Genomic DNA, 19,835 nt, shown 5'->3' with positions numbered 1-19,835 from the left:
ATTATTTCTCTATTGTTTCCAATCAGTGCTTGATATTCATTTTATGTTACCTACCTCATTTTAAAGGCTTTTCCCCCTTTACAATAAAATTATAGGCAGTATAAATCTGTCTCTTTTCTCCATTTCATTATTTTTCGATCATCCTCGATACAATATCCCACAAAAACCCATTCCTTTGATTAAATCTGGTGTATCTTGCCATTTCATGCTCACTGGAATCATCATTTTAATTTGATTTATCGACCTTGAGAGTGTGGCTATAAATAAAATTGTAATCCTCAAGACTTTTTCAAAATATGGAAATGGTGAGCGTTTTTCAAGCAACAGCTTTTTATTTAGTTTATTGTTTTTTTCTTTCTGGGGTTGTGTTTTTTATGCAGGACTTTTTGTTATTGTTCTGGGAGTTAGCTTTGTGTTGCAAGATTTGAGATGCGCAGATTAGCCACAACGTTAAAACCACCTACATAAGTGTGTGTAGGTTTTTCTTCATGCTGCCAAAACAGCTAGCTGCTGGGGTATGGACGTGGCACCTCTGGTGGTGTTCTGAGCCTGCACCAGTACTTTGGCAGTGGAGTCTTTATGTCTTTTGGGTTGCAGGATAGAGCCTCCATTCATCAGACAGCACATCTGTGCATGCTTGATCAGACTGGGAGCCTTTTTGTCATGTTCTTCTGTAGTATTGTCCTGCTAAGGGAGGCTGCCGCCCTCAGGGAGTGTCAAATTTTGACAGTTCCTATCTGAGTAAGATCCGTAATAAGGCCAATGACCCAAGCAAAGGCAGTATAAATGACGATTGTAGCTTCTGTATGTGAAATGGGAAGCCAATGCAGTCTTCTTCTCACCAGCAGGGGTGATACCTTTGCTTGTAAAAAGCTCCTGGTTTTTTAGAGACTTGTGGGTAAATGATCCCGAACCCTCAACTTTCAAACAGGAAAATAACAACTTCTTCATAGTAGGACCTCAAAAACTAATAGTTCACAGCAGCTATATCCATCTTTTATACAGTCTGTGGGCCTTAGATGGAAGATACATGGTAGCGTAATAAAATGATTAACGTTATTAGCTAAAGAAGCAATAGGCCAGTCCTGTACTGAGCTTCATGCAGAAGCTTTGCTGTAGAGAAGACATAGTAGACATAGTATCAGCAAGACGTACTTATAGAATAGATTTGTCCAACAAAATTTGTCACGTTGACCAAATTTCTCTTATGGATCTACACAGTTGTCCTGAATGTCCACATGAGTCATGGATGCAACTTGGTAGCTGATATTTCGACCTGTTGTATACAGTAGTTCACAACAGGTCTCCTAACTATCTGGCACATGATTGGTTGTATTGTCACCTTTGGATGGGATGAAACTCTTTCCAAGGTTGTGACTGATTGGAATCAGGGTGCGCCCACGGGCCAACAGTCACTGTCGCAAATGCTTGCAATCAATCACTGGCATCAAAAAATTCAATGCAGTTCCTGAACAACTACTAGTTTTTCCTAGTTGAACATAGGTTGCCATCCCGTTTTTATGTTTTAGCCATTAGTGGCATTAAGGCTCCTAAAAGTCTTTAATTTCTCTTTTTGTTATAGTATGACATGCCAAGTGGAAACTGAGTCTGCGTTTGGCATCTTCTAATTGCTGTGTCTCTGTTCACATTTACATGTCTGTGCTTGTGTGTGTATTGCCTCTGTATTATTTGAACTTCTGCGCGTTGTTTGTCCTTGACTGATCACTGATGCAGATTTGCTCCGCTCAATGAGGACTGATAATAAAGACTCCATCCTTTTCTATTAATGATTGTAACTTGAAGTTCGGAATGAGCATGTCTTCTAATTGGCCGTTGGACAGCTTAATTCAGCAAATCGGCGACACAATGCACTATTCCAACAAATTACTGCTTCGGCATATCAGACGGTTTTACAGCTGAAAGTTGTGTTGTGACAAAATGCTTCACTGCTGTTGTTATCATCCCTTTATTTTTTTCCCATGAAGCCGAATTATCCGAGAACTGTTGCACGGTATATCCCGCCCCCTCATTCAGATTTCTCAGGATTAGTCATCGTCCTTTTCACACTCTCAGCAGGTTTCTACAAACAAATGCCAAACCATTTAGTGTCTTCCAGATGGAAGTATCATTAGCACTCGATAAGAAATCAAAATAGCATGTGACGTAAGTGCTTTCTTGTCAGCCGGCGCCTGCACATTGAGGACTTACTGACTGATTTTTGAAGGCAAGAAAGAGAATGCAAACATAGATGTTAAAGTGCTTCAGGGCGTCTCAATGATAATCTATGATCACAATTTGTCAAACAAGCTACAGCTATACATAGAGCCTCTCTCTTTTCACTCTTTCCCTTTTCCATTAGTACTTCTCAGTCTATTTCCCCAGCTCATTGAACTCCCACCGTGATTTTACTGCAAGATGGCTGCACATTTCCTGCACACCGACTGATGCAATATTCCTTCAGCGAGCTGCTAAAGAGCTCTCTTAACTTAATGCCTTTCTCTCTGTTTGGGCTCATTTCAATTAGAGAATGGCAGATTCCCACGAGATAGCTTTACGTCTCTCATGAGGCGGAGGATAGACTGGAGTGTTTCCTGCATTGCAGCAGCCTCGACAGTTTCATTGCCTTGCTTAAGGGCAGAGATGCCTGATACTGTAGATCTAATGGCAGACAGTTGACAGATGCCCGTTCCCTCACAGCTGCACCTTCCTGTTGCCATCAGGGACAGAACAAACAGTGTCTCTGCTGCTCTGTCAGTTTCCGTCCCTGTCAGCTAATCACGTCAAATCAGTTTTTTTCTTTTTTATGTTTCTATCTCACTTCAGATTCACTTCTGTCATTTCTCTGCATTAGCTCTCTCAGTTTTATGAGACAGGTGAAAATGAGACAGCATTTTCTCTCGTTCTCTGTTTTGTAACCCTGCTGACTGCTTAGCTACCCTACTAATCCTTCCTCTTACAGGCACTGAAGTTGCTTAAAGGGGACAAAACATTTAATTTTGGAGGAGGTTCATGAGTAGATGACCTCCGCCGGCTGTCTGGACTCCTACAGGATTTTGGTTCTATTGATTTTTACTGCAAATTGAATTCTGAGGTTATTTTGTTTTTCTTGTGTGTTTGAGCCAGTAACAGCAGTTTAAAGGGAGAAAGTGCTTTATTGGCTAATTTTCAAAACAGCTTGGGCAGAAAATGGGAACAATAACTTTTAAAGAGTTTGAACGTGTACAATATGAGGGAAATGGAGATCTTGTTGTGAGGAAATTACATTTGAACCATTGGAGCTCAGGATGCATTACCATGACTGAAGGGGAAGACAATATCTTGGATTTCACTAAAGAAACTTACTAAAATTATTTGGATTTTAAGCAGCATGTTAGATTTTCTTTCAATCTGCAGGTAGCCTGAAACATTTTTAAAATAATCTCACTGAGTGCAGAATCTATGATTTTTTTTTCTACATGAGAAACACTCACGTTTTTGTTTTTTTTTATTAAAAAGTAAAGCCTTTAGCCTCCAACATTCAATTTGTATAAAAATGGGTAACCATTATTTAGCCATGTATTCAAGCCTTCCATTAAACAGAGGCAACCAATCAGAATAAAGTTGGCCTAAAACAATGGATGAACTGAAGAGCTACACCCAGTCACAGCTCGTGACAAATAAGGTTTATTTTGAGCTGGGATTCATACAAAGTTCATCATGTAATGAACAGGTCAGCTTTACACTAGCTGCCTAGTAACATGTTGTCAGGTTGCTCAACCAAACAGAGTAAAAACAAGTTTATGAGACTTTAATTTCACACCTCCAAATGAATACATTTCTATTTCACTTTAACTCCTGGACGTGTAAATGTAAAAGCTAACAGTCATTTATGAAGGATGCACAAATATAGTGTCTGAACATATTGGCATTGTTGACTGATATAAACTCACAGTTGCATTTATCGATTTCATTACATCAGCTTATACCGACTAACTGTTCGAAGGTAGTGTGATGTAATTTGAACATGTCCAGCATTTTGACTGGTACTGCATGTAATATAATATACGATTTTTTTCAGCCCATAATTCCACAGTAGATACAGCCCTACCGTTCATAAAGGTGATTATGAGAACCAGTAACAAGTGGTTAATAAATGGATAAGTAAATAAATATGCCGACTCCATATTTATATTTACAGTACTAAAAAAGAGTATTTGCCCCTTTTATGATTTCTTTGTTTTTTTCCATGTTTTTTTAAAATTTTTAAATAGCTTTTTTATTATTTAGTTTGAACATGAAGCTAAATAATAGAACACCAGTTCTTGCAATCACTTTCTTTCCAGCTGTCAGAACAATTTTGATCAAATACTGATCTTTCATCTGCACATATCCATCCAAATAACCAAGGTTTAACACCTATATGGCATGTTTTAATGCTAAACAAACGTAACCCAACTAAAAATAAGTGATAATTCTGCCAAAATCACTCCAAAAGAACATGGACAACTCATCCAGGAGGTCACAAATGAACCCAGAACAACATCTAAAGAAGTTCATGATTCAAAGATAAGAAAGAGAGTGGGTAAAAGGGCTTTTGAAGTGACAAATATGTAAAAAACTAAGAAATCAAGACGTAAAAATACTTTCCACAGTACTTTCTAAAAGGTTATATATATCTTCCTGGGGAAATCAGACCCTTTCAACCATTCTCGACTTCAGTATATCAAACTGTGCATCACTATTTGATGACATAGCGGTTTTCCCTTTCTGTTTCTTCTTGCAGCCAGCATCAAAGCAGCTCTACGAAGATGAAACCACCTCCTCTGTGTTTGGTCTGAGGTCTGTTACCGACCTATCTCCATCCCCGTCTCCATCCCCCTGCAGCTCAGACCGGCCCCCTCTAGGCTGGAGCAGTAACAACAGTAGCAGCAGTACTGCCACGTCGGCCACAACTGGACCGCCAGTCGCCGAAAAACCTCGCTGGCACCTGGGAAGACGCACACCGGCACACTTCTTACCACTCGACGTCACAGGTACAAAAACAAAATGCCCAAAATAGTCTAAGATCAGGTGTGGTAACAATTGCTAATGCTGTCAGTATATTTGATGCAGTCTTAAATGACCAAATGAATTTACAAATTAATAATTTTGTGGAAACTGCAATGTGAAGGTGCACTTATAAGGCAATGGGAGTATTTCTGAAGTCTATTTCTTGCTGTGTTTCTCAACAACACTGTGGTGAACTGACAGGAAAGGTGAGTGTATGCAACTGATTGAAAGTCATTACTCTGACACATGCATCTGAGTCACCTGAGCCTCCAGGATGTTTTCATGGCAACAGCATTACAGAGGTAGTGCCGCATGAAAATTGTGGACAAAGTCAGCATAGAAAGTGTAATAATTCCTTGATCTTTCTTAGAAGTTTTTGGACTGGCACTGCTACAGTTCCTCTGAGGGAACACATGAATGTTTCATTGGCTGGACCAGAGTGATCCCGAGCCATCAAAGTAAAAAGAGTTTGCTGTGTTTTAATGGGTACGTGTAAACACAGAGACGATTGGCATCCAGCCTGTGAATTAGTGGTAATGTTTCCAGTCCAGCTGTGAGATGGTCAACAGCTCAAGTTGTGCTCATTTTAAAGAAGTGCTCAAGTGATTTGTGATTTGTAATCAGCAGAGTTTGGGTCATTCATTTAAAAAAAAAAAGGCAAACATACTTTGGTTTCAACTTCTCAAATGTGAGCATTGAGCATCTTTGGGGTTCTGGTTGTCATTTAGCCAACTCGAAAACTCAACTTTGAGCCATAGATGGAAGATAGACACCCCTAAGCATACCTGTTAGTCAAATAATCATATAATAATGGAAAATGCCATTAGTTGGAGCCTTGTTGAAGATGTCAGATGCTTATTGAGTAGAGGGGTTAGACTGAGGTTAATTATCTGGGCTGATGAGAGATGTGCCAAGATGCTTGTTGATTGGTGCAGCCAGGTGCCTTTGAGCCTTTTTCGCATTTATTAGAATTTATGGCTTCAATATGAAATTTCACTGAAAAATAATTCAAAATTAAATAGATTAAGCCTGAATATGAGATTGGAAATGAATCATCATTTGGCAGCTTTCAGACGGCTCCTGTCATGTTGAGAATAGAAAAGATTTTATCTCCAAATAAAGATGGTTTCTGTGAGCAGCAAAACAACAACACTGTTGGTTTTAGAGTCCTGGCTTTGTGAGGGCCTTCACTGTCACCTGTGCTGTTCTCGAAGGAGTTGTGTGAGAGCTGTAAAAGTGAGAGTCATGGCAAATCAGACTCAAGGAAAGCTACAACATGCGGTAAATCTGAATTTCCATCCCTTTGGAGGTCACATCAGTCCAATTTGGCTTTAGCTTCTTTGTGGTTGTGTATTAAATGCGTGCTGGAAAAGCAACACAATCTTGTCTTTCTCCAAAGAAGAACCGTAAGCTCCAGGCTGAAAAACAGTGCTAATATTAATCCTGCTCAACAAATTTGGCAGATACCTCTTCCACATGGTGCATGGTCGTCTTTGACAGTCCTCATAGTGTCTTGTTTATCCCTTTTCAGCTGCTACCTCTACGAGTTGCCACAGTGGATCATATTCCTCCATCTCACCCCACCCCTCCTCTCTGGTCATCTGTATTTTTCCAAATGGCTACTCCATACTCAACATGCTTTGTCCAGGATACCCACTATCTCTCCTTTGCACATGTCCAAACCATCTAAAGTCCATGACAGCATTCATAATTCAATTAGTTTTGACAACCTCTCCAACATGACTGGCTGAAATGCAACCATGATGTTTTATACATGGCTGCAGACTCTCGCTGTTGCACCTCTCTCCTGACCTGCTCCATGCATATAGACGATAATTGGAAGTAAAAGTTTTAAATATGGATTGCATCACTCCATAAGATTTGTTGTCAATGAAATTACACAAGTCCAGTTCTTGTGTAATTTTCATACCTCAGTCTTTTCTCCATGTTTCCCTTCCTTAAAAATGGTTTCTTGACAGCCACCCTTCAACTGAGACCATTTCTGATGAGGGTCCAGTGAACAGTAGACGGATCAGCTGAAAGACCAGATAAATCTCCCAGCTCCCGTGGCAGGTCTTTACTGGATCTTTTTCCAATTTCTTAAGGACAAAACTTCCAGATACTGTTTATCTGCTATAGATCATTTTAGTCCTGGAAAACTATTGCTCAGGACCACTTTAAAAAAAAATTACAAGTGTGGCAGTGGACCCCCAAATACAGACCAGTCATGTGCTACATTCCAAAAGAGTCCAACAGGTGATAATGACAACCCTGGGAGTCCAGGGAAAAGCAGGAAAACAAACTGATGGGAAACAGAATTAAATAACGCACCAACAAAGAAAAAGGGAAAACTGAAGCTACACAAGTACGTGATCACACCTGAGGGGAACAACACAGGTCCAGACAATCAAGGAAACAAGACGAGGGGAAGTAAAACTGAACATCAGGCACAGAGGACAAATAATGGCCAAAATAAGACCGGAAGTGAAATGAGATGACTAAACATGAAAACACAGACATGAATTAACTAACTGAGAAAATGCATAAAGAGTAATATACCAAAAATATTAGTGAGAACTAAGGAAAAGGAAAACTCAAGGCAAATAACAGCACAAACTAAGAATCACTGGAAGATGTTAAAAATGAAAATAAACTGTAAAGTCTAAAAACTCAGTGACCCAGGATCTTGACACTCTGGCTGCTTGGGAACAAAAGATTTTCAAGAAATCAGGAGTGGTTTGAGAGTTTTTGCACAGCACCGTGTGTGTGTGCTTCATGCCGGGCTTGCTCTTTCGTGAATTCAGCGTTAAATGCTTGTTGTGTTCCTACAGCTGATGTAAGGTACTCAGCATGGGAAACATCAGTCACCTTTTGGAAATGTATTTGCACCACATCCAGTCCACACATTAAACTTGATTTCTTGACTCATGAGATTGGCATAGACAAAGCCTTTTCATAACACAGGTGTAAGGAAACATTTTCAGGTGAAGTCTTCCGGGGAAGCGGAAACATGCCGAGAGAATCCGTGGCATAAGATCACCAGGTGAAGACGTTTCACCCCGAGCCCCTTATTAAATTCTCTTGAGGTCATGAAGAAATAATTAGGAGTGATTTGAGAAGAGAACAGATGCAGAGTGTTATTAAAAACAGTGGGAAAGCTTCAGCATCAGCTCGCATGTTAATGCCAGAAGACACAACTCGGGTGACGCTGCACGATGTGGACAGATTCCCTGTAGCTTTGAGGGAGAAAATGCTGCAGAAACAAGACTTGACATCGAGGACATTTTCTTCCTATGATCACATTCTTTATCGCGCTCGCCCATCTCTGGCAGTCAGCTCTGCTTGTGTGCATTGCCTGTGTGTGTGTGTGCTGTCAGAGCTGTTAGTATGCTGTGGTCACCCTCAGCAACATCGTTCTGACACTCCTGCTTCCACTCAGCCTCCTCCTTGTTTACTTTGCCTACGTTTGTGTGTGTATGTGTCTTTGCATGCATGTGTGGTCCTCCTGGTTTTTTGGCATAGCAACTGCTTCGTCACTGGATGCCTCTCTCCTCCTTCTTGCGCATATCCATCTATAGTTAAATATCTCTTTCTCCATTTCTCCTCACCCACCTCACCTCACCCACTGTGTAGAGGAGGAAAAGGTCAGGTATAATGATGCATGCCTGTGGCGTTGTACTTGGGTGGGTATTCACTTCCTTCACACCGAGAGGAAGAGCAAAGAACTTTGAGTATAAGACTGACATTTCTCCTTCTGTTTTCCTTCTTTTCCTTCCATCAAGCCTGTCTGTGGTTTCATTAAATGAACAGGATCAGGTTTAGCGAGCAGTGCCCCAACAGGGGTAAATAGCATGCTTCTTGGGTACTATTTTTTGCAGAGTATGCATACACATTTTCTGTAGTGTATTTCGGGATGAGCCACATAAACTGCTGTGCTCTCATTAGCGGTAATGAATTATGGTGTCACCCTGTGCAAAGATGCGGCCCAGTTTTTTGTTTTAGACGCAAATGAAGCTCAACTACACAACAGAATAAGTCAAAAAAGGCCATTTGGATGTATGTAAAACAGCTGTTCTCAGGGTTTCTCACTAATTTGTTTTGGTCTTGTTATCAGATTTGGATAAAATGAGAAAAAAATAAGATATCGTCAGACTTATCCAACTTGTCACCATCCCTCTGTCTCTTTTACACTCCGTCTCTTGCTTTTTTCCCTCCTCCTATGCCAGAGAACAGGTAGCTCTCAGCCAGCTTGCTGTTGCCATGGTAACTCACCACTCTTCCTCCTCCCTAGTCCCCCCCCCCAAAAAAAGAAGAATTACAAGCAGCAGCGACAAAAAGATGGAGGGAAAGGTGGAGAAGTGATGAGGATGACAGAGGACAGAAAATGCATACAGTGAGATACACAATGGAAGAATAATGAATGGAGGGTGGTGAGAGAGCTTCCTTTTTTTTGGTCGCAGCTCCCACCTCCCACTTTCCTTCCTCTCCCTCACATCTCGCTCCAGCAATTTTCATGAATGACTGAAGCACTTTAGCCTGTGAAAGATGTGAATGCAACAGAGGCTGAGAGACAAGCAGCAGGCAGACGCCATCGGTCTGTGCTTATTTTTTCTCGACAGAGTTCATCGGTAAAATTTTAATGTAATCACATATTCGAGAGTCCTCTGTGATTTGGAGGGTTTTTGAATTGCAGAAAGGCGGACATTGTTGTGTCTCTGAGCAGCCCTACCAAACACCAGACGTCCACGGATATCGAGCTAAATGTGATCAGACAGTGAAAAAGACGTCGCTGGTGTAATTTTACATTTTCAGGCATTTACTCACAGAATAATTTGAATTGATTTGAGGTTGAACAAAGTGAACAAGTATGTTTAGATCTTTTTATACAAGGTTTGATTGACATTTTATTTGGTAACATGTTTTGTTTATATTATATTATATTATATTATATTATATTATATTATATTATATTATATTATATTATATTATGGTTACACAGTTTTTTATTTATTTATTTATTTCAATAATATTAATTGTCTGTCTGCCCAAGGTGTTTCCTATATCTTGTCAGCTGGGTTAGGCTCTAGCAGCCACTGTGATTGGATAAGCAGCGGAAAATGAATGTCTTAATTGATATTAACATACTTCAAATATATCTATCTATCTATCTATCGATAGATAGATAGATATATAGATAGATAGATATATATATAGAGATATAGATATATGGGATGGTTAGCAAAGTGCAGTTTTAAGGTAAAAGAGCTGGTGTATTTAGGATCGGGGCATATACTGATGGCCGGTCATTGTCCTTCAGGATTTTCTGGTTGAGAGCATATTTCACGTTTCCATCAATTACAGCAAATTATCCAGCTTATGAAGCGACTATCACACTACCACCACCATGTTTGACGGTTATATGAAGATGTTTTGAGCGTTAGTTTTATGTTTTATGCCACATGTAACGGGACTTCAACTTCTGTCCACAGAATATTTTCCCAAAGGTTTGAGGGGTCATAGAGATGGTTTTAGCAAATGTGAGACAAGCTGTCCTGTTCTTTTTGGTCAGCAGTGGTTTTCCCATGTAACCTGTCACATTTGAGTTATTGCTGAGTCGTGAGGCAAAGGAGGCCTACAGTGCTTTTTGTGGTAGCATGGCCACTCCTGGGAATGTTCACCATTGTTCCACAGTTGTCTTAATTTGTGGATAATGACACAGAAAGCTTATCTGAAGATGGACTCTTCAATTTTTATCTAGTCAAAGTAACATTTTTTTAACCTCACAATTCAAATAATTTAGCAGTTGTTTATTTTGTGAATCTGTCAATAATCCTACAAATATAACAGCTAATGAGGCTTGGACACAAGCGAGGAGTTTAGTGCAAATGCTGCTGTTTCCTATAAAAAGAGCAAAACAGTCCCAGACCCCGAATCAGATGCTTTCTGAATGCACTTATGAATGAAGAATGCAGAAAGTCTGAGCGCTTTAGTGGAGAGAGACAGAGAGTGAGAGACAGGCATTCCTGCTGCTGAGCTGCCGACGGTCTAATCCTCTTGGCTTACCTGGAGCGCCTCCAACTACAAGGAATCTGACAGGGGGTGGAACTTTTGAAAAACTTCTGCAAATCCTGTCAGCTCCACGCTGTGCCCTTTGTCACAAGACGAATCCATTTAGTGAGCTGCAATTTAGATGCATCTCTTGATGGCATTCAGTGCAAACAGGAAGATAGATGATAAGCCAGGGTCAGCAGTAGCTGAATAACACAGGAAGTTATTTGTTATTTATTCCAACACCGTAGAGGGCTGGATGCTGTGTAACACTTATAAACTGAGGGGGAAGGTGCTGATGTTAATAAGAGGAAGTTATGAATTTCACTTAATTTTACAGTTTTTTTCTAGTATAAACATATGGCACTACTTCAGCTTCAGTGGTTCTGTTAGAGCTTTAGAAGTCTTCATTGTGATAATTCATCTTTTGTCGGTGTTAGGAGAAAAACCTCAGGAAAGCAAAGAATCACGGGCCCAGAGTTAATTCCTGTACATGGACGACTCCTGTGCACTGACTCTTGTCAACTACAGAGTCAGTGCAGGAATGCGCGCCAAGCATCTGCTCAAACTTTATTATATACTCTCTTACTCATGGGTGGAGTACAAGTTAAGGAAAAACAACTTCTTATCTGGTGATTGCATACAAAGCATACTTGCAAGACAAAGATGAACAAGTTGATTAACGATCTTGTAGTGGGTGTTGTCTAAACTTGAGCAACCTCCTCATGTAGTCACTTTGTTCCAGTTAAAGAATTGCTGACACGCTATGTACAGGCATTACTACGAAATTCAAATAAAGCTAAACATAAACAATTATCACAGTTGAATATTAATAAAATTCAAAATCTTTTAACAGTCGGTTACTGTTTACAGAGCCGAAACTTCAACGCAAAGATGGGATTGTCATTTAAACCAACGCACCCCTACAGGTTGTTTGTTCAAGCTGTAAGATTGCTCATATTGATGTCACAAAGTTAGATATGTAGCACTGAACTGTGGTGAAGTGCTGTTTAACGTTGCAAAAGGCTGTGCTATACCACAAAGCGTTCTCTTCCTAAACCCTAAACCAAGTAACAACTTATGATGTTGAATTAGGACTTGGTTTCACAGACATAGTCTGTTGAGTCGATAACTGTTTGGCACTCGCTAAACGCTTTATGCTCGACTGGTTGGCGAGTGGCTGGAAGTTGCTGGCTGTTTCTGGGGAAAAACATTCATAAAGAAAGGGCTGCACCAAAAATCTCCTTGTGATTGTTTTGTCCTAGCAGATTTCTGCTGTCACCTGCATTTTGCCTGGAAGAGGCCGACTTGCCTACAGACACTCGAGATTTACTCGCCGAGTTGTGCTGGAATGTAAACAAGAGGTGGAGGATAATCCTCTCCAAAGTTAAAGTTGTGGTGATAAAGTATCACCACAAGCACCTAGTTTCAAAGGTCCAGCTTTGATTTTAAAGCAAAGTGTCTTTGGTTTAATGGGACAGCCAATGACTGTTGATCAGCGCTTTGGAGAAGGTTGGATTTAAATCTCTGGGTTCAAGTTTTGAGCATCTTTGTTAAAATGATTAGCTGGTCATGGGAAACAGCTGAAAGCTCCACACAAAGTTGCTCACTAAACCTCGAGTTTTAGAGCATTTTAATGCTGGTTTAGCATTCCCTGTCAAAAAAGTCACATTAGCAGTTGCTGTAATGTTTCCTCTAAGCAACTGCAGCAGCAGTTACTGTTTTCTGTATTTTTAAATAGTTTTTAAGCAGCGTCAAGATGTTCATGGTCACATAATTTAAAACACTGTGTGCTGTAGACCATTAGGGCAACTAGGCAGGACAGTGGGCTACACATGTAAGTTTGTTTTTTTAGTTTGTGTTGTACTTTTCATGCTTTCACTACAATCTCTACGCATGCAAACTTCTGCTGATGGTGGCAACCTGCTAGTGATAAAAGCAATTGGTAAAAGATTTATAGTGAAGCACCCGAATACCTCTTTGCAACAAGTTTCACACTTGCACTTTTCACACTTGCGACTGCAGCTGTTCACAGTATACTGACTGGTTTCTAGGTCTGTGTGAATGGGGCTTAGCAGTCAATTTTACGGGCCAAGGAAACCTGACTCAAACCGTGTTTATAGTGTGACAGGAAAAACTGTTTTTCTCTGAGTCTCTCTATGGGTAATTTCTTACTTCATAACAACTTCACAAGTTATAATTGGAAAAAAAAATTCAAATCCATCCATTTGAAATTTGTTAGCTTAAAATTACGGTCATAGCTATTCTGCCAGTCCTCACCTAGTTTTCCATTAGCCTGTTCGCTAGCAGTGATTGGCTGGTGTTTTTGTGCATGTTTCCCTCATGCAGGTTATACGTGTAGCTTGCTAGCCAAGCTTGCTAGCATTAGCCGGTAACTTAGGAATCCACCCTTCTTTACAAATATATGGTCACTTATATCTCCAGAAACAATTGTGGCATTAGCTGGAATGTTAATGTTAATTCCTTAAAAGTTTTAAGTCCAAAAGATAAAGTCTGAACGATGTGTGTTGTTAAGGCAACAGTCTGGTGCGTTTTTGCCTCCATCACTCTGCTTAGATCCCAACGTTGTCCTACTTTTAAACTGAAAACACTCTTATATGTTATTTTATGTCATGAGAATTGTTAGAAACTTATAGTAATATACTGTAAGGTTACGTGGTATTTTGTGATTGTCATGTTTCTCTCTCTTGCCCAAAGCTATTCTAACCTCTGTGTCCTTAAGACTCACTGCATGCAGGCAGCTGAGCAGTTTAACAAGGCTTATACTGAGGAGACATTAGGATTTGTGACTGGTGGAAGGCTGATAGTTTAAACAGAGTCTGTTAGTGATGCCCACAGAAGGAACAAGAAGACTTACAGCCTGCTAATAACAGCTTGGTGAGACTGATCTTGAAAGTGGGAACTGCTCTGAATATTCAAGTAGGAAAGTTAGCTAGCCAAGACTGGAGGATGCAAAATTGTCACTACGGTGTCGCCATTACAGAGGGACCCACACCAGCAGGAAGTGGGTGAATGCATGACAGTCAGACAGGAAGTCGTATTTAGCTCCACGCCACGGCTGAGTCGCAGCTTTAGCCTCTCTGCTGGAAAGCTGGAGATGCTCAGTCTCAAACACTCGTGCTTATTCATGCACAGAGGGGAACGCCGATTGAGTGGCAGTCAGTGAATGAGCTAAATAGGGAGACTGTTGCAAAAATAAACAGAGGATGAATAACTGAAGGGAATAGGCTCTTGGAAAGATGGAGAGATAAAAGGACAGGTGGAAAAACGGGCAGGTTAGTCAATGAGTAAAGCAGACGAGCGGAAGGAGTCAGGACTTAAATCATGAATCCAGGTTTGCTGTTGTTAGGGAAAAAAAATTGAAAGAGTGTCCAAAGATTTAGAAGCAGGAAGTGTCAGGAAGTTTTGATGATTAGAGTTATTAGTTTGATGATTTGCCGAGCAAAAGGTTTCCAAATGTTAAGATGGTGATAAAAGCATGCTTATTTCAGACATCTAAGTAACAGCAGGAATCATTATTACACATCCAAATACAGTTGTGCCATTAAAGAGAGTTCAAGTGTCCCTTTTAAAATTATTTTAATGGGACAGCCAATGACTGTTGATCAGCGCTTTGGAAAAGGTTGGATTTAAATTTCTGGATTCAAGTTTTGAGCGTCTTTGTTAAAATGATTAGCTGGTCATGGGACACAGCTGAAAGCTCCAGACAAAGTTGCTCACTAAACCTCGAGTTTTAGAGCATTTTAATTCAATTCAATTCAATTCAATTTTATTTATATAGCGCCAAATCACAACAAATGTCGCCTCAAGGCGCTTCATAGATACAGAGAAAAGCCCAACAATCATATGACCCCCTATGAGCAAGCACTTTGGTTTGGCGGTTTAGCGTTCACAAAAGTCACATTAGCAGATGTTGGCTGCAAAAGTTAGAGATACCTGCTGTAAAGTTTCTTCTAAGCAACTGCAGCAGCAGTTTGTTACTGTTTTTTTTTTTTTTAATAGTTTTTAAGCAGCGTTAAGATTTTTATGGTCACATCATTTAATACACTGTTTGCTATAGACCGTTAGGGCAATTAAGCAGGAACAGTGGGCTACACATGCTTGTAAAAAAATAATTACAAAACTTTCTACCTGCTAATGGAACGAAGGAATCAATTTTCCCAGGTGAACTTATCCTGGAGAAACCAGGTTTCCCTAATACTCTACCTAGTTATGGAAACCATGTTTCTCATAAAGGAAAGTCAATAAATCAGCTCACTGGAACAAAAAAAAACATTGTGACATGGAGCATGTCTTATAGTTAAGAAGCTGCAGGATTTGTTTATGCAAGTGTCACATATCAGGGATTTCATTGAACAATATGTAAGAAGATGTGTTTATTTATTTTAAAAAAGTAATTAAGAAAAAAAAACTCATTCAACCGACCTCACACACATTCATACAAAAAAAAAAAAGTTACGCTCAGGCATCTTATCTGACATTCACAGGCACTCGTGGACTGACAGACACATCGGAGGCAACTTAGGGTTCGGTATCTTGCCCAATTATGCTTCAACATGCAGGAGCAGGGGATCAAACCAGGGCTCGACTCACCCATCTTCCAGCTGAAAGAAACCGCTCTACCACAGTTGCTATATGAGATGACTTTGCTCAACCTACTGACAAATCTCATTCAGTATGGAATTTGCTGTGCATCTGCAAGCTGCTTTGCAACCACAGACAGTAAAACACATGGGCACAGCTTCTGGGTCAGAAAAATGAAGCCAGTGAGGAAGCACATTAATCCTGCATTCTATCTCCAGGCCACAAGATGGTGATAGATGTGGTTGCAGAAAGACACGCAGTCTTGTAAAAGTCTTTCTGATTTGACCTTGTTGGACATTTTTCTGCTGGATGCATGGGCTCAGTCACTCATTTTGGATCACACTGAATAAAATAAACAAGTCTGTTTAGTAAACCTTGGTCATGAAGTGTTTCAAAATGTAGGATTAGCTGTGATATGAAACCGCATGCTCATTGGCCAAAGATCTGTCGATCAGAGGTTATTAGCCAGTTCGCTGTTAGACCCCACCCTTGTTGTCACATCGGTGGTTTTGCAACCAAGATGACTCTGGCTGAGACGCTCATCTTGAGGCTTCACAAACCAGTAGCACTATTCATGCTGGGATTTTAATCAGCTCTGTTGTCACTGATGTCTAAAACAGAGCCATGCCATCAAGTCTTAATCATGTTAGGTTCAGTCGCATTTCCTTTGTTGTTCTGCGCCTTTGAGCTTTGCATAATTCATCTTTATCTGTTGATTTTTCTGTAAATGTTTAGTTTGGGCATCAAATATCTGCCATTAGTTTTCTGTTTGCTCTCTCAAACAGATCAAAGGTTTGTAATTCTGTGTTGTTAAGTGCCTGGAGGCATAATCCGTACAGGTTGCTGCAAGAGGGACACAGCTGGAGGGAGAAAAATGGAAGGAGGGTGAGCTGGAGTCATCTGACTTCCAAATGTGAAGGAGATCTGTGTTTTGAGTGCTTGGTGACAGCTGTCAGTGTCAGCGGTACGGCCATGTTCCTTAAGTTTGCTTTAACACAGGGTGGGTAATAGTGGACTGATTTGGCTCCAGTTTGTTTATTTGCTTTCTTGACTTATTGATTTTTAGTACCGCAGTCCTCTTAAAAGAGCTTCATCAAGTGGCACAATTTCATTGTTGGACATAAATTTTAGCAGCAGGCTGAGCCCGATATGACTGTTGCTCTAAAACGAGGCTGATAGCTTAATGGGATGGGTGAGAAACAGTGCTGTATGTCATTAAGGTAACCAGCTAGGTGCCTGCTGCCACCAGTGACTCACTGGATTCATGTTCTCACACAAAACACATTAGAGAGACGGGAAGTGCGCTACAACAGAGCAGCAGGTTTCTCCGTCGTGTCTGCCATGAGCCCGTCTGGATTAAAATGTAATGCATGTACAGGAGTCATTATGGCGATGATGAAACTGAAAGCTGCAAAGTCTTCTCCACTTGTTCAGCTGAGATGAACTCATCGAGTGTTGCTTATGCCACTTCTCAAACACCTGCTGAGTCAGAGGCAACTTTAAACAGTGGACACTTGAAGTATCAGCAATTGTGTGGCAGGAAATAAAGAAGAGTGGAAACAACTACCAACTTCAGGCAACTCTGTGACATTAACTGTATCCTATTTTAGAGTAAATGTTAATATTAAAAGGGAAAATCAACAGAGTTCTTGATGCATCTTTAATTAGACACTATTTATGTAAACAGTCTTGATTTGAAATCTCCATATTCCTTCAATTTATAGTGAAAAATATTCAGGGGGTATCAACCAAAAAACGTTGTTGGGAGAATTGGACTTCCACTTGACTTTGTTTTACTCGCAAATTTGCCTAAACTGCTACCCGAGTCTTGAATTCTTTTCTTAGTCTTATCACCTGAAGTGTTGTCAATGCCTCTAGCAATTGTATGAGAGTTTTGTAAGCTGAGAGAATTAGACAGTTAGATAATATAGAAATTTAGAAAAAGAAATGTAGAAATACATCTTTCTAGTACTGGGTGTACTCCCTTTTTTTCTTTAGAGCTACCTTAATTCATTGTGGCAAAGATTCAACAAGGTGCTGGAAACATTGCTCCCAGATTTGGGTCCACGTTCACATGACGGCATCACGCAGCTGCTGCAGATTTGTCGACCGCACATGATTTGAGCTTTAAGATGCAGTGTGTTATCCTGCTGCAGCCATCAGAAGATGCCCGAAACCTACCATCCAAATGTTGCAGCAGAGATCATGACTCATCAAACCAGGCAGCATTTTTCCGGTCTTCTACTGTCCAGTTTTGGGGAGCCTGTGTGTCCTCTTCTTACCTGTCACCCAGTCTGGTCTTCTCCTGCTGTAGCCCATCTCCTTCGAACTTTGATGTGTTACAAATTCAGAGATGCTCTTCTCCGTATCTTGGCTGTAACGATCGGTTATTTGAGTTCCTGTCAGCTCAAAGCAGTCTGACTTTTCTCCTCTGACCTCTGGGTATCAACAAAGCATTTTCCCCCAGAGGACTGCTGCTCAGTGGATATTTGCTTATTTGCTCACCATCCTCTGTAAACCCTAGAGATGGTCATTGGAAAAATCTCCGCAGATCAAGATTTCTGAAATAGATCAACCCATCTGGCACCAACAACATTGAAAATCACTTAAATCATCTTTCTTCCCCATTCTGATGCTCACTTTGAACTTCAGCAGGTCATCTTCACCAGGGAAGTGGCCACTAGAGAAACGGCAGTTCCCACATTTTCTTCCTTAAACAGCTCCAAAAGTTGCCTCCTGATGCAAACACAGAGTTATGGTTGACACTGTGTCTCACTAAAGTGACCTGAGTGAATGTTTAATAGAAGCAGTAAATCATGTTTGTGTTAACAATCTCTGAGAGTTGTGAGAGGAAAGACTGCAGCCTTTTAAGAGAGACTTGAAATCATATCATATGATCTCCCTTCGCATCGCTGTCTCTCAAGAGCCATAATCTAATACTTTATTGCCATGTCAACAACATGATTGGATATATTGTTTTATTTAATTTAGTGCGTGTCAGGTAAAATTAGTCTTCCCACCCTCCTGCTGACCTTCTTGCTGCTGTCTTCCTCTTGCAGGTGAAGGGAGAGGATTGAAATTCCACGGTGTTGATCTTCTCCAGCACTCTCCGTCCCCTTCCCCCTCTCCCGGGGACCCCTTCCCCCACCAGCCCCACTCCCTGGAGCCTGTTACCAACACACCGCACCAGAATCTCCCACTGAGGAAGACACACTCTGACCTCGACACAACCTTACCTGCAGGTGTGTGTGACCATAACAGGGAGCTCTTTACCCTCCCTCCATGGTGCAGATCTTATTACTCCTCACATAAAGTGTGCCGCACCTTCAAAGACAAGAGAAAGAGAGAGAAAAGAAAGAATCTGGGAATGTCAGAATGAAATTCCTATACTCGTGAACTTCTCGTATTTCAGATAAAACTCTAGTATTGCTGTTAGTAGCACTGAACAGTTCTTGGCTGTGGAAAGACTATCATTTTTTTCTGCCCACTTTAAATACTTAGGAAAAGAAATGTATGCAATAGCAGGACATTTTCTTTTGTTTGAATTATGTTTTTTGTTCAACAAACATGACAAATGTGTGTTTATTATGTCATTGATTATGGATTTACATACAGTTTTAAAAGAAAAATGTTCTCCTTTCTTGTTAAGGCATAGTCACACAGGCCTGGAAACAGGCTGGCCCTTGACAAACTCAGCAAAAGCAAAAACCTGGACTGCCTGACTGGTTAGTGAGTGGTTGCTGGGTTTTTTGAGGTGAAACTGGTTGTAAAAACCTCCTTGTGATTGCTTCGGTTGCTAGCAGTTGCTACTGTTGCCCATAGTTTACATGGAAGACACAAACTTGTTTGCAGATATTAACCCTTTAAAACTGGTCAGAGCGGGCACGCTTCATTTTGCGTAACTATTTTTAAATCCCTGTAGAACCGAAACCATGTAAGCTAGCACAATAATTTGTTTTGCATATGAAACCGGAGGAGTTGTACTTACATCTTATGCCATTAGCTTGCCCTAGGTCACGTTTTCCTTCCACATATAGCTTTGCAAAAATTGCATAAAAAGCACTTGCAGCAACAAAAACATAATATTCCAGAAACACGCTTTGCCGATCCAATCAGTTGTTCAAAACACGTTGGAATAGACATCAGCGGGAACT

General features: G+C 40.5%; 1 protein-coding gene across 13 annotated transcripts in view; it reads left to right on the top strand.

Moving 5' to 3' along the window:
* nhsl2 (NHS-like 2) overlaps positions 1-19,835 on the top strand; it is a 206,917-nt gene that overhangs the window by 171,575 nt on the left and 15,507 nt on the right. For 12 of the 13 annotated variants that reach the window (XM_085138152.1, XM_085138209.1, XM_085138193.1 and 9 more), the window contains 2 exons: positions 4,763-5,012; positions 18,741-18,923. In XM_085138152.1, the coding sequence (XP_084994278.1) occupies positions 4,763-5,012; positions 18,741-18,923 (433 nt within the window). The remainder of the gene's footprint in view (positions 1-4,762; positions 5,013-18,740; positions 18,924-19,835) is intronic. The other variant, XM_085138160.1, reaches the window with a different exon arrangement.

The sequence above is a fragment of the Neolamprologus multifasciatus genome, chromosome 3, assembly GCF_963576455.1.
Source record: "Neolamprologus multifasciatus chromosome 3, fNeoMul1.2, whole genome shotgun sequence".
NCBI classification, from domain to species: domain Eukaryota; kingdom Metazoa; phylum Chordata; class Actinopteri; order Cichliformes; family Cichlidae; genus Neolamprologus; species Neolamprologus multifasciatus.
Note: the sequence above shows the minus strand (reverse complement) of the source record. Positions and strands in the feature narration are given on the sequence as shown.